The 24,406-nt window shown below is 38.6% G+C and overlaps 1 protein-coding gene across 1 annotated transcript in view; it reads left to right on the top strand.

Annotated features, from left to right (window-relative positions):
* GUCY1A2 (guanylate cyclase 1 soluble subunit alpha 2) overlaps positions 1-24,406 on the top strand; it is a 158,921-nt gene that overhangs the window by 89,401 nt on the left and 45,114 nt on the right. Inside the window, exon 6 of the mRNA XM_074535173.1 lies at positions 11,613-11,756. Coding sequence (XP_074391274.1) covers positions 11,613-11,756 — 144 coding nt within the window. The remainder of the gene's footprint in view (positions 1-11,612; positions 11,757-24,406) is intronic.

The following is a 24,406-nucleotide window of genomic DNA, read 5'->3' as shown; positions in this document are numbered from 1 at the left end:
AGGTATGGCCAAGGGCATTCCCTCTTGCAGCACACAGATGCTATGTCCCTGATGCTATGTCCTTTGTTTTATTCTGTCCAGTTTTTCCACCTTCTAAATTTTAGTACCTCTGAGGGACTGGAGAAAATTAATTTCACTTTCCATCTGCTTTGGCCCTTTTCATTTTTTAGCACTCTGGCTGGACTATCATGTACCAAGATGCAACATTTTCATTCATGCAAATAGCTTTCATAACTGTACCTTAATTTATTAAATTATTTAAATTAACATGGAGGATACTTAAGTAAGTTTATAGAAACTGGATGACATAGGAATTTCAGGACACATAAATTAAAGCCTGCATAACCTTGAGGAGGGTGTTCTGGTTCACTAGGAGTTTAAATACTGGAGATACCTCTGGCAAATTAAGACCACACTTACACTGAGAGAAGGACAATCACATTAAACTGAAATGTGTGTCTTGGGTCGTACATGATTATTTTAATATTTTCTTGTTTTGTTAAGTAGTTCTGCACTTTGATATTGCAATAGGCAGAATGCCAGCCAGGAAGTTTTCTGTTCATCAGAGATAATTGGTCTGATTTTTGCAGTTTCATATTTGCCTGCAGAAGAGAGAAATCATTTATACACTGTGAATTTTGTATTCCGTGGCTGTTGTGTGCAGACCTGATGCTGGTGTCATGTAGATCGCAAGTCTTCTGGCATGACTCCTTTAACTACTGAAAAAAACCCCTCTTTTAAGATACTAGGTAGTAATTCTACATGGCAAGTACTGTTTGCCTTTTTTCTTCTATAAAGGAAGTAGCACTCTGAATTACAGTGTAGATGAAAGAGTTTCTCCATATATTGCATACTGAAAGATCTGTGCTTAAGACTGCTAAGTAGGTGCTTTAGAAAGAGTTCAAACACAGCTCTTCCTGCAAAATGCTCCTGAACTTGCCAGTGTGTAACATCATTAAATTCACTAAAAATAAGATGCCCTCAGGCCTGGTAAGAGCAATTGCTTCTTAATTAGGCTCCTGGGAAAGCAGCTTGGTTTTATAGGAAGTCACTTCTTTTGAAAAATGAGCTTTACAAGAATAACAGAGTTCTGAATTTCATAGGTGGATGCCTGTAATCCTTCCCTTCTCACACAGGAGGAGTTTTCCTGAAGTATTTCCAAAAGCGAAATGTCATGTCATAAAAGTGTTGCAAAGTTACCTTGAAACTTGGGCACAAGATTTCACTGCCTAGGAATTGATTTTAAAAACATTAGAGACAGAAGCTAAGAGAGTGAAACACTAAGTAAAAACTGAAGGACATTCTTTGAAAGCAATTGTGTTCTCAGATCCTATCTTGAAAACTTTATAATCCTTTCCAAAGCAGAAAGTTTTTTATAATATACCAGAGATTTGGAAATCTATAAATAGTGCTGTATGCTGAAGGATATTGTTAAGCTTAAGCAGCGTTGCAAAATTCAACTGTTTCAAAGCTTTGCTGACAAATCTTTGCAGTAGAAAAAATTTAGAGAAAACTTGAAAATGTAAACAGAATTAGGCTTTAATTTGTATTCAGAAACAGCACAAAACCAAATAGATTTTGTTTCATTTGAAAAAGGACAGTATTCACTCATTGCAATGTAGACAGAAATGTGGATCTAGACCTACCTCAGGATCAAGAATACCTAGTCCAAGCTCAGAGGAGGCTTTTCTGAACTGCACTTACACCACCTCCGGAGAAAGAGCACACATACTTAATGTCACAGGGAAATAACCTTATCTGGTTTCCCTCCGGCATGTTTATTTGTTATTTCTTTCCTTAGAATCTGTGTTTTAGATTAAATGACTTGTTCAAGTCTTTGTACCATAAGCTGCCCAAAATACTTCACATCTGCTCTCCCTGCGCTTAGTGATTAATAACATCCCCTGACCTGCATGCCAAAATATGCATGGCCAGACCCAGGGCTTTCTGAGCTAAGCAGAATCTTGCTGTTGTGCTGAGCAATGGTATCGTGGCACTAGCAGTCAGCACACTCATGCAGTCCTCCTGGCTTAGGGTACGCTGTGGGAGCGGGAACATGCCCACTGTGCTGCCCTGTCAAAGGCACAGAGCTCCCCTACAGTCTTCTGGGAGTCTCACAAACTAAGCCTGTGGCCCACATAAACCTGTTTTTCAGGCAGTGCCCAGAAAAGCATGCTGGTGACAGCATGGGAGGAGTCTTGCATATCAAATGACAGTCTGGGCATGAATGCATGCAATTAAGCAAAGACACACACATGTGCATCCTGCTGTAGTAAATGGGAAAAAAAAGAGGTTTACAGAATTCAGGATGGAATGCGTCATGCCTTGAAAATTCATTTTTCTCTTCAGTTACTATAGAAAGAGTATAGATGAGTATACTGAATTAAAGCTTCATTTTTGTATGACTGACACTTGGTAATGTGAGCTCCATCAAGAATTAGAACATTGTAAGGTTATGACTGATCTGCAGAGATACTGTGAGAATGATTTGGGTAGAAGGAAATATGGGAGATGTCAATGACATCTTGAGGTAGAATATGAATATCAAATAAATCGTTCCTGTGATGAGTGCTGAGATTGCTGACTGAAAACAAAAAAAGGACAGAATCTCCATTTTCTTCAGTTTTTGTCCCATACCAGTTAAAATCTGTCCTGTTTGCTGCTGGACTAGAAGTCATGGACAGGAATAATAAAGCCCAAATGAAAAGTCTGAAGCACCATGTTGCCACATACCACAGCCTTTTCTGTATTCTCCTGCGGTACAACTTAGGGCAGAAAACAGATGAAAGAAAAGCCACTGGGAGATACTAATAACTTCAAAGGTTTCCTTTACAGTCAGACTTGCAAGAATTTCATCTTGAAGCTGAATTTGACTGAATTCCTTTAGAAGGAAGACATTTCAGCTTTCATAGAAGAAGTACATAGTTTTGAGGTACTGTGTAGTTCAGTCTTGCAGATGGAATGAAATATGGATAAACAGGATAATGAATATTGTGTGAAAGTATAGGTCTTTACTGTAGGCCCTGATAATTTCCAGTGGTCATTCATATCCTGAATTTTGGCCTCATGCTGGGATGAAACTTATAAAACCATCGCCTTTAATATTTATATGCTGCCATGGAAGTGCAGCCTGGGTGTGCAGGAAGCTAAGATGTGCTCCAGTAAGTCTAGGCTGAGGAGTAGAAATAGAACTTTGACTTTGCTCATTAAGAAACGCAATCCAGGTCTTCAAATCAAAATAATATGCTAGAAGGCTTTGATTTTGCTGTTAAGGTCATCATAAGAATCACTTAAGGTTTATACCTCTAATAAATGCTTTTCTGGATTAATATCGAAGACTGGAAAGGAAACTGATCTCTGGAGTGTAGAAGGTTTTTCCACTGGTTCCTCTGACAATCTAGAGATCAGCTTTCCTAAAGGACTGTTTGATTTTGCAGAACTTGCCATGTCCTCCTTTTAAAATTGACCTGCCTCTGTGACCTTCAGAGGTTCAATCTGCCCTTCTGCCTCTTCACATAGTCTTGCTAATTCTTCCTTTTTTACAGTTCTGAGGTAGAGGTGAAAATATGCTACTTTTAGCGTAGAATTAATAATTAGGCTTGTTCTCACAGTCAACACAGGAATGTTTGATTTTATAGGGTAAGTGTGAATGTTTTTAAGTGTTAGACTTTTGTTTATGAAGGAGGTTCTTAGCACAGGTCCGGTAACTGCAAGAGTTCCCATTGGCTTCATTGATTGTGAAGAGAATTGCGAGGGAATAGCTCATATTCAAATTGCTACATTAGACATATTTCTGGTTAGGTGAACTGAATCTCACCTGTGTAGATTACAGCTGCTACATCTTGGCAGTTTACGGTCTGTAAGATGCAGCTGCAGCTGAAATACTGCTTCTTTCTGCTAGTGCCATCTACTTTTCATGTGTTTTATGGTTATTTAATAATGTTATAGTTTGATGCCATGTTATAGTTAATGCATAGAGTGTATTTTAACTGGGCTAAAGGAATTTTTTCTGCATTTTGATTTCTCTCATACAATCAGTATCCACTCAAGTTATTTCTTCCTGCCTTCCTTGATTTTTGTTACAGTGCCACTGGAGTAACTCCCATCACCACTGGCAGAGATATTCTGTTGTCTCTCAGTAGGGTCCCTTAGAATACTTAAGTGATTAATTCAAAGCCTGAATTTCTATACATTATATGAATGAATGTGATGATTGTTGTCAAAACACCTCGTCATTGCTCAGTCCCACTGAAACAATTAGTAACACAATTAATGGATGTATTTGAGAACAGGGAATACCATATAGTTATAACTTGGATTATCTTAGAATCTGCCAAAATAGTGCATTATAATGGTCTGCACTTGTACTGAATGTGGTTGCTTGAAGAAATAAAAGATGCTTTGTGAGCTACTTATGAAATGTCAGGCTCATACAGCAAATTTCTTTATAGCATTTTCATTTTGAGATTTACCACCTAAAATAAAAAGATTATGTTCCTTATCCCCATGTTTGCTGAAGTATCTGTGGAAATCTTCACTGTCTGTAGATGCTTGATTGCTTTAAAAAGCTTCTTTTTATCTGAGTAAGACCTTTTTGTCAGTAAGTTTCACAGGTTTCCCTGTTTCCTAATTCATAAAGATGCTGATTTCATTTTTTCTCTTGCTCTCTCACCCTCCACCGCTGTGGAAGGCCCACTTGTATCCCCTCAAGTGCCATGAAACCATGTCTGCTGCAGTCTGGACAAGCTCAGCTCTCCCAGCCCGTTTTCCCAGGTGCTCCAGCCCCCATCTTGCTGGCCCCAAAGAGTTGGATCCAGTTTATCAATCTCTGCCTTGCACCGAGGACCCCCAGAGTGGATGTGGTATCTAACAAGTGCTGAGTGAGGGCTGATTAGCACTTCCCTGGCCTCTGTTCGTACATCCAGAATGTCGTTGTCCCTCTTTGCTTCCAGGACTGGCTCCCGGCCCATGTGACATTTACTGCCCAGCAAGACCCCTGGGGTCTCTCCCAAAGAGCCACTCTTCAGGAAGTTGGCTGTATCAGTTCCAGAGAAATTCTTTCCCAGGGACAGGACTTTGCACATGTCCTTACTGAATTTCATAAGCTTCATCCTGCCTGTTAAAGTCACTCAGGATGACAGCCCAGCCCTAGAGCAAATTGACAATTGACCTGTCTCCCCTGTTTGGTATCAACTGTAGGTTGATGCAGGTGCAAATAATGTTATTATCAGGAAAAACACCCCACAGATTTTCTTATAAAAAACAGATATATTTTAAAATTCTAGATTTTTTTTAATATACTATGTTTTGAAAAGTGTTAACTGCTCAGTAAACATTTTATGCGCTGAGAACAGTGTGTCTGTATTTTTGTGGGAGAAGGTAAAGATGCATAGGAAACAGGCAGAAGGAGAGGCAGGTTAAGGTGGAGAATAATGCTCTTCAGTGCAGGTTAAAAAAGGACCACAAACTAGAAAAGTTAGTTTTCTCAGAGAGAATAGTTCAGTGATGAACAGAAGAGCATTAAACTGCAATTAGCTAAAGCATTACCCCTTTCCCTGTTCATTATTTCTGTTTTCCTCACTTTCAAGCTCTTTAAGAGGAAACTGATATAATTGCAACTGCTGTTTGTTATTATTTCAGTTTTACAAAATAAAGTTTTATAGACTATATCTCCCAGCAGTAGGATAGTTTCAGGCTATTGGCAGATTACTCATATGTGATAAGAAACAATTTAGTAATGATCTTCTCTCCAGCTAAACATAACTTATACTTTGTACACTGTGTCTGTAAACAGGGTGTGGAGCATAGAAAAATTGTTTAATATTCCAAGTTTCCTTGCCAACTTAAAATTACAGTGATTATGAACACATACTTACTTAAGCAGAAATAAATATTTCTGGTGATTAAAATAGCAGAAAGGGGGGAGACCACAAGCGAGATTTGATGCATATGGAAACTCAATTCAATTGGAAGAAACATCTGTTACTCTATAAAAAGAAGGGTAAGAAATCAAGACATGGCTAAAGAATATCTAAGTCTGGTTATTCTATCTAAACTTTATGTGTATGATACACTTATATAGATTACACATAGATGTATATATATAAATGTATAATATATTTTTCCTCAAACATGACCCTTTTTTCAATGAAGAGAAACCTTTAACAAACATTTGATATTAAATTCTTACATATTTGCTTTCCAAAGTAATCCTATATTCTGGTCATCTGTGTGTAGCAGGAATATCCTGTGGTTCTTTATCCTGAACTGGAAAGCAGTCTCACTTTTTATTTCCAATTTATTTTTTAAAAAAACACCATTAGGCTATAAAGGAGAGTGACATAAATTATTTTAGGTTAAATGGGTACTAGATATTACAACCCTTACGAGTGAGATAATAAATCTGTAGGCAGCCCTCTGAGTATTTTAGAGATGAAAACAATAGTATATAAGTACCCTTCAGAGGAAGGTGAAGGATCTACAAAAGACATGCTGTTAAAGGTAGGTTTTCTTCCTGAAAAAAGACAGAAACTTTTGAATTTTCAGACCCATTTTTGGTATGTATTTCATTTTGATTGTAAACAAAGAAGCCTGATTGATATCAGTATAATTTAACCCATTAAAAACACACAAACTGCACTCAGACTTATTTATGTCTCTTACCTGAAAAAATAGTAGTGAGTACTCCATTGTAATAGTTCTAATACAAATTATGTATTAGGTTTTCACAGGAAACCTGATGAGAGAGACAGGACTAAAACTCCAGCCTGTTCTCCCTCCAGCTACTTCTTTCAATGTATTTAATATTTCTGATTGCAGTAGAAATTTCAGATTAGAATTGCCTCAGAGTGACCCGTGCAATTACATTTTTTATGTTTATTTCCAAGCTGTGCTTTGAAAAAGGTTCTGAGTGGGACTCATTAGAATTGAATGTTTGAATTCGTGAGTATTTTAGGTGAAAAATCTTCAGCCTGCTATTTCAGGTCTCGCTTAAAAAAAATGGTATCTCTGCCCCATGTATGACACTCTGTGAAATGAAGTGTGACACTTCATTTTTTTTGTTACCTCTAGAAGTTCAGAAAGTTAATGGCTGGTGCATATTCATGAATTCAGGATGAAGGATGCAAAGCAGGGATGTTACATCACTGCGCCACATTTTCCCTTAAAAACTGTCACTGAAACAACACCCTGACTTTATATGCATGAACATCATTTGGCTAAAACTTCCAGTTTCTCTGTTTAATAAGAAAAGACAGCATAAGTTTTAGCTACTGATAATTGGAAGAGACCTGTTGGAGCTGCCCAGGGATCAGGTTGTTAATCTCTTTTCTCTGGCACTTTAGAATTAGAGGAATTACATTTTGACTTCTGTGCTACTGAATTGATCTGCAAATCACTTTCCATCTCAAATGGTTATGAATTAAGGGTAAGTGACTGTAAGACAATTACTATAGGGTTCCCCCTCTGTAAAAATTGCTGTTCACATCTAAAGCAGGCATACAGTATCTACTGATGACTAACAGAAGCTGGCTATATAGAAAATGACTTCTTGAAAGCAGGAGATGTTTGCTTCCTGCTGCAATTGGATGCATTATCACTCTTCAGTATTCAGCAGTGTTGGGAGACCAGTCTGGAAAGTTTTCCTGAACTGTAGAGTACACAGCACTTCAACTAATTATTAATTTTAATATAAGATTTTTTGAGGGCCTGACTGGAAAACATTTGGACAGTTCCAGTGACTTGAGAGTTAAAGAAGGCTTTAGAGGAGGCTTTTGTATAGCGGTGTAAGTAGCTGCAAAGTTTCCTGGATTCTTCATTTGCTAGTTAAGAATAAAAATTCTGTTATGCAGTTTTTAGAAACTGGTCTTTTTCTTGAAATCCAAGTTCACCTTCTTTTTTATGATACTGTGTATTAATTCCCAGTTAATGAAAACTCCATTGAACCTGGTTATGGTAAGTGTAAATCGGTGAAAAGGGATGAAAAGTTGGTAACAGTTGTCCAGGCAATCAGTGTGTAGCTAGAACTACTAGGAGCAGTAAAAAACTATAGGTTAATTAAAAAAAAAAAAACAAAACAACAAACACCCAACCCCAATTCTTATTAATGGTAAACTGTCAGTCATCTGCAAAAACGGCTTTAATATTCAGAAGAATATTAATACTTTTTTAAAGAAGGAGCATAAGGCATTCCAGTCTTAAACGATTGAAAGCAAGATATCTTTTCCTGCATATGTATCTAGGAAGAATATAAAAATCGAATATACTACTACTAATGCATCTTAAAAGTCACATTACAAAGTCAAAAACTCAGAATCTAGTTTATCACATGGTAGAGATTTTCTCTGGACTTTTATTGCTGTATATCATCATCTCAAAGTGCATCAAATGAATCTGAGTGCAGCAATTTTTAGACACTTTGAGTAGTGCCTGCCTTTTCTTTTTATCCTATTGGCATTGCATATTTATAGAGTAGGTTGCTCTGTGGTGTGCACAGTTTCATGATCTACCCAGGCAATACTTTGGAGCAAGCTATGAGCAGTACTTTGTATTTCTAGTCCTTTGCTATTCCTCAGCTGAGACAAGAGAAATTCCCTTCTTCCCTGTGTGCATCTGACCCACTCAAGGGCCCAGCGTGAAATTCTGAACTGTGATGTATCACTCTTTTACAGTCTCTATTTTAATGTCCTCATATACCCTTGTGAAGCTCAGCTAGGCCAAGTGAAGGTTCTGCATCTGGCTCAGGGCAATCTCTGGTATTTGTACAGACTGGTGGATGAATGGATTTAGACCATCCCTCTGAAGAAGGACTTGGGAATATTGGTAGATAAAAACTTAGACATGAGCTGGCAGTGTATACTTGCAGCCAAAGACAGCCAACCATACTCTGTGATACATCAAAAGAAAATGTGGTCAGCAGGTCAAGGCAGGTGATTCCTGCTCTGCTCTGGTGAGACCCCACCTGCAGTGCTGCATCCAGCTCTGGTGCCCTAAGCAAAAAAGGGACATGGATGTCTTGGAGCCAGTCCAGAGGAGGGCCACAAAAATGACCAGAGGGCTAGAGCGCCTCTCCTGTGAAGACAGGCTGAGAGAGTTGTGCTGTTCCACCCAGAAAAGAAAAGATCTTGTTGTGACCTTTGATGTATAATTGGGGCTTACAAGAAAGATGGAGAGAGACATTTTACCAAGGCCTATTGTTACAAGACAACAGTATTGGTTGTGAACCAAAAGTGACAGTATTTGATATAAGGAAGAAATTCTTCACAATGAAGGTGTTGAGACACTGAAACAGATTGCCCAGAGGAGCTGTGGGTGCCCCATCCTTGGAAGTGCTCAAGGCCAGGTTGGATGGGGCTCTGAGCAACCTGGTCTAGTGGAAGGTGTCTCTGTCCATGGCAGGGGAGTTGAAACTAGATAATCTTGAAGTGTCCCAACCAAAAGCGTTCAATAATTTTGTGACTCCATACAAGTGGACCAAATGCAAATGCCATGGACAATCTGAATTACAAGAACTCCTGGAACTTTGGGAAGATTTGTCAAATCTGGTTTTGAAGAAGGATGGAACCAAGGTTAAAGTTTCGTGGAGGTACTCGTAATGAAAATTTCAGTTTAAATGCTTAGTAGAGGAAGACCCTAGAAGTGACTGAAAACAGGGTTACAGAATGATAAATCATCAGACAGACCTGTCAGTACTCATCACACCCAGTTTGAACTACCAGGTCAGTCTAAGCTGTCGTAGTCCTTCCCCTACTTCTCCAGTATTGCTGTTGGATGAACTCCATAGGGACAAGCACTTTAAAGAGTAATGGCATTATTACACTTTTTATTTTTGTATAAAGATGAATATGAGGCAGCTTCAGTCCCATTTTTCTGGTAGAACAGTACATTCAGTGTGTGGAATTTAGCTGTTAAATTACAGCTATGGAAATTTCCAAGGGGGAAGAAGCTAACAAAATAAGTAGCTTTGTCTGAACACTGCAGGAACAGTATATGATCCCACATCTATGCAACCAACTTTAGTGGAAAAGCAGTTCTGAAATTGGGACATTCAACAAGGAGCAGAATTTTTATTTAATTTTTGTATTTGACATCACAGACTCAGCTCTTTCTGTAGTAAGCTCTTTGAGTCTATTCCTACTGATGTTTATTCATGATTTTAAAGAATGACAATAGATTTCTGCTAATGCTTCCTTCCAAATTAGAGTATTTTTAAACATCTATTTCTTTGAGACTGTCTTTTTAACTTCTGATACTTCTCACTGTGCTTGTTTGTCTTTTTGCCCAGTTTCTACATTTTTCACCAGCCATGGATATATTCTTGCCCACCCATTTATCTTTGGAAAAATAAACTCCTAAACTGCAGGGCTTTGGTAGTGTCTGCTGCTTGTGGACAGTCATCCTGAGATATGGCAAACAGGCAGACAGCAGTACATTTACATGTGATGCTTACTATTTCAGGTATTATTTATATTGAGATACTGTTTCCAGTTTACCAGTTTATCACAGGAGACTAATCTGAGAAGATCCAGGCCTACTACTTAGTAGATTCTCTGCAGAAAGATGAATCAGCTATATTTATTCTCCGAATAAATGCTTTCTCACTCCTTGCTTTCTTCTTACCCTAGTCTTTGCTGAAGCATTTTCTGGCATTCCTGTAGTGTTGTGTGCAGAATGAAAGCCAGATTAGTTATGTCACAAAAACTAAACTAATCCTTGAGGTCTGCTTGGGGTCATGTTAATGGATTTTGTGTGAGAATGTTACAGATGTGTGAGCAAACAGACTGCAAAACACAATGCTGTAAATAAAGCTGCAGGCCTAGAGGGCTGCAGTGTTTCTCAGGCTGCCTTTATCCAGAGCCAGAGGGCTGCTGCAATTAATTTTGCTCCCACTTCCTCCTGGGGGCCAGCTCTTTTTAAAGCAAATCAGGATGAGAGAGCAGTGAGGCCTGCCTGAAGAAACCAGAGGGCTCTGTCTGCTGAACTTCGTGGCTGAAGGAAGGGAATGCAGAGTAAAACAACCTGCATGGTAGAGAGAGACATCAATTCTTATTTGAAAATAAGGGACAAATGTGCAGGCAAAAGTCTGTAGCAATAGCATCTCTTCATAAATTATACCAGCAAGAGCTACCCTCTAATGAGAAGTTAGATAGTCTTCACTGTTTTTTATGGTGATGTTTTGCTTTTTATAATTCTCTTCCTGTTATAATTTTCTAGCATATCAAATACTAATTATGAGTTATAATTATGTGGCGCTGCTCTTACCCAACAGCAAACTCAGCCAGGATAGTATAAAATGAAGCAGCAAGTGATTTCTCATTTAGGAAAATGCAATTTTCTGTGTTACTGCTGTGGGAGAATGTTGTCATATCTCAGCCGATGCCATACACTATTCTAGACAATCTTCTTTGGTTATTAGGTGATAAAACACTGTGCTGTTGCTTGTTGGGTTTTCACTGTACCTGTTTGCAGACTCAGGTAATTATGCTCTTTTATCTCATTGCTTATTTATGGGTGTTTTGCTCACATGTTTTAAGCAACTGTTTGATTGCAGCCCTAATGGCAGGGTTCCCCTCTCATTATCACACCGTAACTCCGGGTTTGTCTGATTGCTGCAGGTGGAAACAATAGGTGATGCGTACTGCGTTGCAGCAGGGCTCCATAAGAAAAGCCTTAGTCATGCCAAAGCCATTGCCCTGATGGCACTGAAGATGATGGAGCTTTCAGAAGAGGTTCTTACTCCAGATGGAAGCCCAATTAAGGTAACCCCTTTGCTCCTTACTCTCAGCTAGTCAGTGATACACAGATCTGATTCATTTCGTTGTGTTCTGTGCCAGAGAGTTTACACTTGCATCACTATGTCTGCAGCTCTGATGGGCCACAGGCCCCTTCTCCAAATTGATGTAAACCTGCATGGAAGAAGAATCTGTGGACTGCCTGCTCTTTCTCACTGTTAATGTGCTTCCTTCCCATGCTATGCCATTTCCGTTCCCTACTTTGTTACAGTGGAGGAAAAAACAGATGTCCTTTTGTAACATTTTCAAGCTCCTCTATTGTCCTGCTTCTTTTTGTCCTATACCATCATATTCAAAAGAATACCATTCTGAAAAAATATGTTGGACTGTGCATCTTGAAGAAAATTCTATTAAAACTTCATGTGAACATTCATTGAACACAAAATAAGCATTATAATAAGACTGAAAATACCAGAAGACATAGCATTTTCAGTTTTTATATAAAACTATTTCAAGCAGGTATTAATTTAATCCTACTAAAATATATATTTTTGATTGATTTTATTTGCTTTTCCAATAACTAAAGGCAGTTACGTGTGCTAACTACACTGGTATGTGCTGGGAGAGCTGTCTTCCATAGCCTCTTCATATTTTCACTTTCTTTTGAGTCATTGCTTCAATTGTAGGGAAATTTTGAAGGTGTATGTTTTACTCTGAGACTCACTTTTTGTGACTGTTTTCATTAACACACATTATTTTTCAGAAAAATCCTCTTATTTTCACTGTCTGCATAACAAAACTTGTTAAAGAAAAACAAAAAGACATTGTAGAGGAAATATGTATGGAATAAAATGCTGGGAATAACCAAATATTTTCAAAAAGTGATAATAAACCTCCATTAGAATTCAGAAGAAAAAAGTTCATCATACTTAAACTGAAAGTAGAGGTACTGAGAAGTTAATAATAATTTCTTAACTGTTCTGTTTTCAGTTTTAGGTGTAATAGATTTCAGGGCAGAAGGGATGGTGATATTGTAGAATGTTGTTGCCTTTGTACCTTATCTGGAAGCTGTGCTTAAAAATAAAGCTTATGTTTCCTAGAAGGATATTCTGATTTGTTTTAAAGTTTATTAAGATTAGGGTTCCTCTCATGTGGCTACCTTTACCCTGTAAGCTACTGCAATAAGGACTTTTGGAGAAGTCTACTTTAGTTTGTCCTAGTTTAGCTGTCTACTCTAGGACAAGATGAATCACTCCCTAAAAATGTGTGCTTTTTTAGTTATCTGTAAGGGAGATTTATGTGCTTAACCTAAATGTGGATGTCTATGCTGTGAGCTTCTACACTCTGTCACATGAGTCCTCCTACAAGTGGCAAGGAATACATAATTTTTCCTAGTGGCTATGTCAATGATCCTCATAATTAAAAACATACTCATAATTTCTAAATTCAGTTGGCATGACTTTTGCCTTCCAGACAATGTTAAATTGGCTTGAGTGATCCCTATTTTTGTTAGTCAACAGTTTTTCACTTAAAAAAAAAACATTAAGGGACCTATTGTGCCACAGATTCCCATTAGCAAATGTTCCATGTGCATTAAAATGTCTTAAAGCAGCATCAGGGAAAGTTCAGATTGAATATAAGGGAGATGTGGTCAAGGACTCGAACAAGGTTTTCAGGAAAGTCATCATGGCCCCAAGTGTGTATGTGGTTAAATGCTTGGACAGCTCTTAAATACATGACTTAACTTTTAGGTTGCCTGATGTGAAGGTTTATGGAATATATGTATTTTCTAAATTACTTGGATGAATGTATTTTGTTATCATCTCAAGACGGAATTCACCAGAATGCAAGGATTTACTTTTTGTGGTTCTTGAAATGTTCATCCCTGTGATAGCAGTGAATATCTTATTAAGTGACACTTCAAGTCTCAAAAAGTCAGGATAAAAAAGTAAACGAATAAATTAAAAAATACCATATCACATAAACAGGAATATAGGGTAAGATTTTCATCTATCAAGTGCATTAGTAGATGATGAAATGAGGCTTGTTATCTGGGTACACTGTTATCATATGAAGGTGTTCATTGTTGTGATCACAAAAATAACTTCTTTGTACAGCCATTTAGACTATGAAAAATCTGTTCCTTAGAGCAATGCTAGTGTGGGCAGTGAGCAGTGATGTGTTGGATGGAACCCTGGATGCTGAGAATTTTAAACTTTCTGTGCTGAAAGGCACAGACCCACAAGAGAGCACTGCATTTGACCTGAGGCTGTGGAGAAGGCTTCCAAAATTTATTAATAGCACTGGGATTATGGGTGTATAGTTGGTTAGAAGTGTGTAATATCAGAGAGTGGAAAACTTAGAGTTTGGGGTTTTAAAACATAGTAATAAATATGAAGCAAGATGGAGGTTTTAGGGTGGAGGCAGGTTGTTCTTCACCTTCTTCTTCTTCTTTCTCCTGCATGGGTTTGGGTAATGTTTTGTAATTGGACAGAAAAGTCCTCATTGTGGGCTTCAAGGGATCAGTTATTGGGTTGAAAAGGCAAACCATCTTAGGTGTCATTTCTTAATTGGATAGTTTAGTCTTAAATGACCTTGTAAGAAGAGATAGTTAGCAATTTTGTGCCTTGTTAAGCCTTGAAAGGCTGCAGAACTCATGGTTGGGAAGCTGTTTCACTGATAACAATAAACACCTGACTCTGAATGTGAACCACCGTCTCAAGTGCCTTCAGTCCTGAGCCTGACAGAGGTAGAGAAAACGAGCAGAGAACCCACATGATGGACCTCAGGATGGTGGCCAGGTGTACCAAGCAGCTCTGGTTTGTATCCAGATGATGCTCCCTGCTCTGAGTCAGAGCTCACAGCATGCTGATGGGAGAGAACCGTGGTGTGCAGCTCACACCTACTCAAGCATTTGGCACTTCCAGCAGAGCCAGAGGCAGCACAAATGCATGAGCAGGATGGGAACTCTGTGCCAGCACTCCTTAATCCTGTGTGAGCAGCCTGGCACTTGAAGGGTAATGAGAAACTGCTATTTTGCAGAAAGAGAGAGTGAGCTGTATTACAGCACAGCACACAAATCCTATCATCAGTGTTGTAACACAGCCTGCCCTCTTGGAAAGAAATATTTGTAACAGAAAATGGGCTGATCATTCCCTTGTGAGTGATGGAGGAAGCTTCAGGTCCCTGTGTGATTCTTTAAAACTCAGTTCTACTAGAGGCAAAATCCTGTTACTTTAGAATGAGCTAAGGCCTTAGTACAAGAGAGAGACTTTTGCTTCAGATACTGCATGTAGAATTTGATATATATTTTTGTCCTTTCAGCATAAAATTTTATTTTGGAAGCAGTCTTTTGATTTATATTCTGTACAACTATTTATATGTAATGCTTTATGACTTTAGTCTGAAAATATTGATTTAAAATTGCCTCCTACATTTAAGTGAGTGTTACTTGAGTATAGGATGTGCTTTTTACTTTACTACATTTATTTTTTTAGCTAAAGTGGAATTATATTAATTTTAATAGCTGGAGATAATACTGTAAGAGGAATTCTCCAGGGCATTGACCTTCAGTTAAAGGTTGCAGTGCAGATATGGAATTCCTAGAGAATATTATTACTTGGATAACTTTTTATTATGCTTCAAAGCTTACCTAATTAATCAATGTGTGGTGTATATCCCAAAGAAAGAGAAAGACCTTCTTCTCAGTTTTTCTTTTCAAAAGGGCTGCTGTGACAGAACATACCTAGTTTCCTCTAATGAGATTTCCTGAGAGAAAATTATCTGCTTCATTTTGTGGTATATGAAGTTTTATGTAACAGGGTCATGAAGAGATAAGAACTGGGAACTCGGAGGAAAAGTAAACTATTTACATGAAGCTGCTAAAATTAACTACAATTATTTAGATTAATTGTGTGCAGGTGTTCTTGTCTAAAGCATAATGATTGAGCCCTACTACAGCAATTCAAAACACATTGCAAGATGTTTTGCTACAGCAGAAAAATTTCATCTATATTTGAAATTATTTATGTTACCATAACATGAGAATTAGACCTGTAAATACTGTAATCCCAAGCCAAAGCAAATACATGCCCCTACCTTTTTGCTCACTTTCTCATGACTAATTTGTGAAATACTCTAAACAGAATATTGCAGAACATTTCTAGCTGATGCTGGCTTCAATGTGATTAATTTCTTCTCAGGTGAGGTAGATGGGACCTTGCATTTGCATGGCACATAATCTGGTACTAGGATCAGTTGTTTCTTTATTATCACTTGAAGCTTCTAACCTTCAGATGTGCCAAAGCTATTTTATTATTGGGTTTGTAGGCTGCACTCAAACAGTGTAGGCATTAACCTCATCTAATTTCAAACACTAACAGTGTGAACAGGTATGGCTAAAATTGTTACTGTGGCTCCCTCTTAAATGAAGAGAGTAAATTTAGTCTGTATTCATCTGAAATGCTTGCAGTGTCTAATTTATAAAGAAATATATGAATTAATATTTGTCAGGTAAGTCCTACCTCAGGAGTGAACAGGTTAATGACCTCTCAGGATGGATGATCCCACTGAAAAGAGCTGAACTGAAACAGAGGTTCACGGCTTTGATCTGTCACAGCTTTTCCATTTGAATTCTAGATGTGATCCAGACTTTCCATACTTCAGCTTTCCATATACAGGAGACAGACAAAGCTTTACGGGTAGAACCATTAGTTTAGCATGTCTAAGATGTATCACCTTACAGTCATGCAGCTGCATTAGTTTTGGTTTGTGTTGTCTATTTTAATACCTGTGATCATGGTGACTGAAACAATGAAAGCCTGAGGTTTGATAAACCTCTAATCTCTGCTTGCCAAGTGGTAAATTTTAACTAGCATGAACTCTGACTTGTGAGTAAGGGCACAGAAGAGTCAAAAAGGCTCTGTGGATTGTAATGGCTTATCGCCTCAGTGAGCGACACGCTTTCCTAAATAACATGGAGATGGGCAATGAATTTTAGAGTGCATACCATCTTCTGCTGGTTCATTAAGTATTTCCCTTTGTATTTCAGTGATATGCCACTTGGGTCCAGGACCCACTTAGAAGTGCCAACATTTGTTTGTATAAATGGGATTTCTATTTTTTTAAGTGAAGGGGCCATTCCCAAAAACAGTGAGAGAGGGCAGCAGGTGTTGTCTATGTTATCCTTTTCAGTGTTCCTTCCTTGCTTATTATTCAGGTTGTGGTGTGCTGGTTTTATAACAATTTAATGGTTCTATCCTAAAGTGCATCTTTACATAAGCAGCAAAAGCTTGTCTGGTTTAAATTGTGAAGGGCTGAGTGCTGATGCAGGCATTCTCATCAGTCCTGTGTGAAAAGCTGCTGCGTTCCTGCAATGCTCCTTGCTCCATCCGTGGTCTCCTAGCAACTTTGCCTTGTACCTAATGTCTACATCAGACTCTGGAAGGTATAGAATATCCTACTTCAGCCTGCAGAACTGGAAATTAGAAATATCCTTGTGTTGAAAGGCAAAAAAATCAGAAACAGTTCCACCAAAGAAACCTTTGCAGTAAGAGACGTTCAAGAGCTTGTAGTTTCACAGGTTTACCAGCATTAGAGCATCATGGCAGTTTTGGGGTCCATTCCTGCACATCAGGGAAGCTTGGTACCTTTTCTTTATAGCATGCTTGGGAGATGGTGAGACAAAGTCAGCTCTGATGATGATTCCCTGGACGTGGGAGAGTTCATGATTGCACTTCCTCAGTTTGGCCCAGTACCTTTGGAAATGTAAAAAGAGAGGAGCTGATTGAAGCACATTTCCCCAGGAATGTGGGAAATGGCAAATTTTGTTAGACTGCTCTAAGGGAAAATTCACTTTCCTCATCCCTACAGTCAGTTTCACTCAACTGCTTCCTTTTGCATGATTTTAGTAATGATCTTTAAAAACCCCAAACTGCACCCATTATTTGCAGCTTTTTTTCTTTGGAAGTGACTTTGTCAAATACAGTTGTATTTTAGATGCATTGTAGGACAGTGTTACTGCATATGTTGCAATAACAAGGCAAAGTGGGATTTATAATGAAGAATCTGGTCTGAAAAATTAGACTGGCACTTAGTCTGCTGAAGAGGGAAGGTTCCCAAAAGGTTGTTCATTCTTTCAGATGGCAAACATTTCGGTTCTTAGGTAAAGTCTGCTGTAGTGCTAAAGGTAGATTTTCAGAGCTACAAGGAGTTGATTCTACGCAACATAATGATCCACCTGCTCAGGCAGAGGCATCATATTGGAATTGGCAATTGGGATTGGCAACTAGTGTAAGCCAAATTTGAGTAAATTAGAAAGCTATGGAGATCTTTTTTAAATGACTCCTGGGAGAGAGAGACCTAAAAGACAAGCAAGGGGCTAATTAATAACGTGAGCATCAGCTGAGAAGAGGTTTTGTCATTAGACCTGGCCATTCTCCTCTCATGCCATGTGTTCTCTGACATTTCGTCTCTGGCACGTGGGAAGCACAAGTGCCATTCCATCTCTACTTGGCCCTGTGGCAGAGATAAAGCATGTTTGTAGAAACCAGGGCAGTTACCCAGGCACCTTGTGAACTTTCCCACTGTTTATTAATTCACAGTGATTACTACATGTTCACAGCTCTTCGACTCACAGTATGCAGATCTAGCTGCATGTGGAAATGCCTCTGTAATTCAGTTTCTTGTTTCTTGTTCCTCAAGGGAAACTCAACCTTGCTGTGATGGCTGCATGTAGCTTGTGGCTTTGTCCTGGTGCCTCACAGTGAGCAGATACTTTCATTTCTTCTCTAGGTGCTGTAACTACATGCACAGGGAAAGCCAGCAAGGATTTCAAGGTTTAGATCCCTGCAGGGAGCACAGGATATGCAGCTGGGTTGTGGGGCCAGCTTTGAGGTCACGGTGTGACATCTCTCACGGTTCAGCAGTCATTCCAGACACAAACGCCTCCAACTAACACTCCAGATGTCTGGCTAGTAGTAGAACTGGTTGGGAATTTTCCATAGAAAACACTTTTTGGCTGAGAACACTTTATGATAAAAATCAAATTACCAGGCTTATCTACCAGCTTTTGTTAAATCACTGATCAAAACTCACTTCATAGTGCTAACTACCAGTAGTTACTGGGACAATGACCTGGGGAGAAAAAACCCAGAACTTAAAAGAGAGTAAAGCATTAAACTTGTATTCTTTATGAGGAAAAAGACCTCTGCATTCTCATTTATCTGGGATAGAAGAGATCCTATGATACAGTTTTGCTCCTGGGCTTGGGTTGGGACATTTTTTGCAGCTGCCAGAACTTCACGTTCTGGCTTTTACTGTTACAGTCAGTGGAGGACTCCCATGCTGAAGCTGAAATTTTCTGGTTTTGGTATTGTATCTGATTCTTTATTCAGACAAAACCAAGCAATAATAACAATGGAAATGCAGCCCTCCAGGTGAATAAATAATTAAATCTGTGCTGCATACAGCATTTCAAAAGGTTGATATTGTTGCATCTTTATGAAGGGAAGAATAGACGAAAATCTAAATTTAGAATTCCAGCCTGTGCAATGATGTTATATGTTTATATATAATAGAGATATAAAATTTGAAATGATTAATGAATATTTAAAGAATTGGGCTAGGGAATCTAGGGTAGCAGAGAGCTGAAATTTTATTTCTCCTAAGTCCTAAATGTATGTTCTCTTCTTCTATTATGTTTCCTGTCAAATAAAAATTAGAAGGTCTGGTTTCCACTATACAAGAAGAGTATTTTTTCTTATCTCCTGAGATGGAGAAGAGATGAAAAACATTACACAAAAGTTGAAAAAAGTAGTGATATGAAAATACACAAACCTGCAAGTACTCACAGAATATAAGCAGTAATACACTGAGAAAGAGCACAGACTATGCATAAAAATAGTGCTTGATTGGCTTTTATGCAGTAAGCATGACCAGAAAATGCTGGCCTTGAATTGCTGCCTCACTGGGTTAATAGGCACAGGTGATCCCAGAGGCCTCAGAGGGAAATGCAGAGATGTAAATGCCATGCCCTTTAAAGCTGTAGAGGTGGTTGCTCCCTTAGTGTCTGTTTCCAGCTGCTGAGATGCTGTCAGGCAGCTGCTGCCCTGTGCTGCATAGCTCGAGCATCTGCCTCTCCCTTCAGTGACTGAGCTGTCAGCACCTGCTTTGTGGTCTGCCTGCTTGAAAATAAGGAAGCCTATTCTGTCCAGTGCTGGTGATATTTATTTGCTGTTGTAATCTCAGTTATGTACATTCTCTTTTCTAAACTGGACAATATGTTGCTTTAGAACTACCAGTAAATCACTCGATACCCAGTTTCTGTCTCTTCCAAGGGTCCCAACAGTTTCGTCACCTAATCCAAATGGTTTTCTTTATCTGGAGTCACAGTGTGCCATAAATTGTAAGTTTTGGCAGTGAATGGGGCAAATCTACTTCATCCTGACCCTCCCCTAGAAGAAAGAGATGGTGTTATACCTGCTGTAGCCTTACAGTGTGCAAAAGTAACACATCCTCCTGGATAATGCAGTGTGGGAATCTGTGGGCTAGATGACAATGCTAACTCAGCTCCTCCTTTCATCCAGATGCAGCCTGGAGAAAAAGATTCAAGAAAGAGCCTTTTCCCATCTACACCTTCTCCCCTCTTCCTTGCCTGCTACTGCATGAGTAGTTTTGGATAAGGTGCAGCTGGAAATACAAAAAGAAAAAAAAAAAAATTGAGCTGCCTGCAGCGTTTCATACTGTATCACTTCTGTTAGACATTTGAAGGGCGTTGTTCTCCTCTCCATAACCTATTAGTACTCTTGTCCCTTTAGTGCAATTTTTCTGGGAGGATTATCTCACTGGTAGGAATAGACAAAGCTTTTCCATGTTGCAAGGAAGAGCACCTTGGTTGTCCTTCTCTTTTCTTACCCTGGATTACAAGCAGAGCCTAGCCCTGAGTCCCCAGAGGAGCTGCCTGTGGGTTGTCTCATGGAAATCAGTGTCTTTGTCAGCCCCACTGGGTAATCCTGTAGAAATGTTAACCTTTATCCATCCACAGCTAAAGCATTTTTAGGAGCAGCTGGCAGCATCTGCTCTGCAAGTTTAAGAAGAAGAAAGTGCATTTGTTAATGGCCGCACTTGGCTTCTCCCATTCTCTCCAACATGCACAGTTCAGAGAGGAAAAGTCAAAGTCTGCAGTTTAAAGCACCAGTTAAAAAACCCTATGGCATAACTGTTGTCATTATTCTGAGCTAAACAGTGAGTCATTGCACTGTGCTATATTTGAGTGAACAGTTCAAATGAGGGGTGGATGCTGGAGGATTGTACTTGGCCTTCTGTTGGGAGCTGACAAGTTCAGCAACATTATTCAACAGTTTCAGAATAGTTTAGTTCCCTAAGGAAGAATTCATTTCCTGTCATAAATAAATCCATAAACTAAATGCTTCATGGTATTTCAGCTTCCTTTCATATGAGACATGGAGTGTTTTGGAAAAAAATGCCAGTACTTCCAAGGGATTTGTGACAGCCTTTTCTGTTCAAATACCTCATTTAAATCTAAACTAGGGTAAAAGTAATTCAATGCAAATAATCCTCTTCAGAAACTTTATGTTGAATAATTAGATTTTTTTAGCATAAAAATCTCTGTATTTATATTGGATTTTGGTTTTGCTTTAGTAATTTAAAGAGAGCGGAGACGAGAGGCAAAAGTATTAGTTTTGAATGGAGGAGGGGGGAAAACAAAGCACAAATAATCTGAGGATGTTCAGTCCTACTATGTGACCTATTTGATTGCAGCAATGAAAAGAAAGGGGAAAGTGGTATAAGGAAAAGTGGATTAGAATGTACAAGCATTTCTCCACCTGGCAGAACTTGGAGGGGTCAAAGTGATCATTATCCTGAAGGAAAACCTGATTTTTTTCTAGCTTTGGAGCTTCATTCCAGGAGAAGAATCAACCCTGAGAAGGAAGGTGGGAAGAGATGTATTTCTGAGATCTCATTTTACTCTCCTGCAAAATCTCCATAAAGCAAAAGCTCTGGATATTTTATTGCTGAGATATAGTTTTCCTAGATGAATAAGATATTTCTTGACATTTGGCAAATATTTAATACTTTCACCATTATTTTGATATCTAAAATGACAAAAACTGATTATAACAAAGTTATCAAAAAACACAAAATCATAGAACAACCTTTAAGGCTGGAAGGGATTTCAGAAGATCAGCTGGTGCAACTTTTTGTGCCCAGATGACATTATTGAGCACCCTGTCCAAGGACAGCTTGAACACCTCCACTGATGGGGACTTCACCACATCCCTAGGGATGTTGTTCCAGAGATTGATTGTTCTCACTGTAAAAAAAAATTATTTCTTATGTTGAGATGAAGCCTCTTCTGGTGCAAGTTGTACCTGTCACCCATTGTCATGTCCATGTGACCTCTGTGACATTCTGTCTCGTTTGTAGCTGCCCTTTAAGTACTGGGATACTGTGATGAGTTTCCTCCCGGAGGTGTCTCTTCTGCAGGGAGGAAAGGCCCCACTCCTTCAGGCGTCCCTCACAGGACAGACTCTCCAGCCTCATGACCATCTTTTTGTTTTTCCCTTGGACCCTCAGTTTGTCTGTGTCCTTGCTGAGCAGCGGGGCCAGCGCTGGGCGCGGTGACAAAGGCTGAGCAGGGTGGGAGGATCGTGTCTCCATCTGTGCAGTGATGCCCCTGCGGATGCAGCCCGGGATCCAGCGTGCCTTTTCTGCTGCATCAGGGCACTGCTGGCCCTGCCAGCTTGTCCACCAGCACCCCCTGATCCCTTCCAGCAAGGCTGCTCCCAGCCAGCCATGCAGATCCAGACTTGACTGAGCTCGTTAGTTATTCTGGCCCAGGTAATGGGATGATAGGTTTACATTGGTAAAATTTGATGTTCATCTGGGAGATGTAACATGTTCTTTACAACAGTGTGTATTTTCACTTTTCTGTAGACATAGTGACACCTCTTATAAAAATTTAAATGGAAAGTGAGTAATTAAATCCCTATGTGCCTTTCTGAAAATTTGTCTTTTCTATCATCTCTCTTTAGAGTACCTGTTTTTCTTTCTGTGACAACTTATTTGTTTTAGTAGGTCCATTTGTTCTGCATTTTAAAAAATGGATGAAAAAATTAGTAAAAGCCTTTACCAGAAGAAAAAGAGTCCTAAAAATAGGGAGATTTTTTAAACTGCCATACAGTTCTTTGGGAAAGGAACTAACTGCTGTTGTTACTGCTTTACTACTGTCATTTCTGCATAGTGGCGCCCACTCTGAAACCACAAACAACACTTTGCAGAATTAGAGTTATTGTTCCCTTTGGGAACATCAATATGCTTTACTTAAAAGAAGCAGACTTTTACAAAACTTTAAATTGAAGAAGTCTTTTTTTTTTTCTTGACTGATCTATGACAGTGACAACAAATATATAGTATGAAATGACACATATATTTCCCTGTTATTCCAATAAGTGTTTCTGTGAGTTTTTTTAATAAATGCTATGATCTCAAGGTGTTATGATAGTCAGAAAATAATTGAGCTTTGTGGTTTGAAAATCAGGCATCTGGGGGCATTTCAGGTAAGACAATGAGAACCACTATAAAATCTAAACTTTAAAGTAGATTGTACACTCAAAAATTTGTATTTATAGTCCCTGTTTATAGAACTTTGATATTTTATTTTTATTTCAGTTTGCATCTGTGTATGTTTTTTCATCTTTCCCAGTTTACAGCCCATCTTGCTTACTTAAAATGTTTTTAAAATGTGATCATCTCGTAGCACACTGGTTGCTTGAACTTAGAGAAGAGCTTCATTGAGATGTCTTTTTGACAAAATGCCTATTTATTTAATCAGATATGGTCCAGTGTTTATGGATAATTTCAAACCTGGTTTAGCTAACTATACATTTGTAAATGTAAGTGCTTTGGGAGCTGAACTCAGGTCCTTTTATTTGAGTAGAAAATCTTTTGCATTTAGCTGCCTTTGTTCAGACTTGGATTTTCTGAGGAGAAACTGTCAATTCAGTTCACAGATACTGAAAGGGATATAAATATAGAAAGAATGAACAGTTTCTTCTCTATGTTACAAGTCTATTTGTCTTCAGGAATTTGCTCGTGGTGGCTATTCTTAGCTTATATTCACCAAGACAACATGAAAATTAGTGACCCTTTTCCTACATAAACTCTGAAAGACTAATTAATTTAATTTTATTACATGCTAATTTTAGCATGGACAAAGTATTTTTGTAAGATGCAGACTGACTGTTTCATTATTTTTAACTCCAAAATATTAGTCTCCTTTCACTTTGAATAATGACTTTTTCAAAGGTAAAATTAAAGACGACATGGAGTTCAAACTTAGGGGGTTTATTTCTGTATGTGTTTATCACAAAACTTCACATCTCTTAGAAAATTATTTGATGTTCTAATTTACAGTCTTGCTTTTCTTAAACTTCAATGAGAAAAAAGCATGATTGTGTCCTGTTTAGCACTCCCTGGAACATTTTCTCTATCATAACTAGGAAAAAAAACCTTCAAAGGCTTCAGTGAGTCCTTCATTTAACCCCATTTGTCTCCAGGGTGCCATCCATTGCATACTGGGCTCTCTGTTATGTCTGCTTCCAAGGCCACACTATTGCACTAGATGCTCTTTTGGTCTGATTCAGTACAGTTGTTCT

The sequence above is a fragment of the Zonotrichia albicollis genome, chromosome 2 (genome assembly GCF_047830755.1).
Source record: "Zonotrichia albicollis isolate bZonAlb1 chromosome 2, bZonAlb1.hap1, whole genome shotgun sequence".
NCBI lineage: Eukaryota > Metazoa > Chordata > Aves > Passeriformes > Passerellidae > Zonotrichia > Zonotrichia albicollis.
The sequence above is the reverse complement of the archived record's forward strand: the minus strand, read 5'-3'. Positions and strand labels throughout refer to the sequence as shown.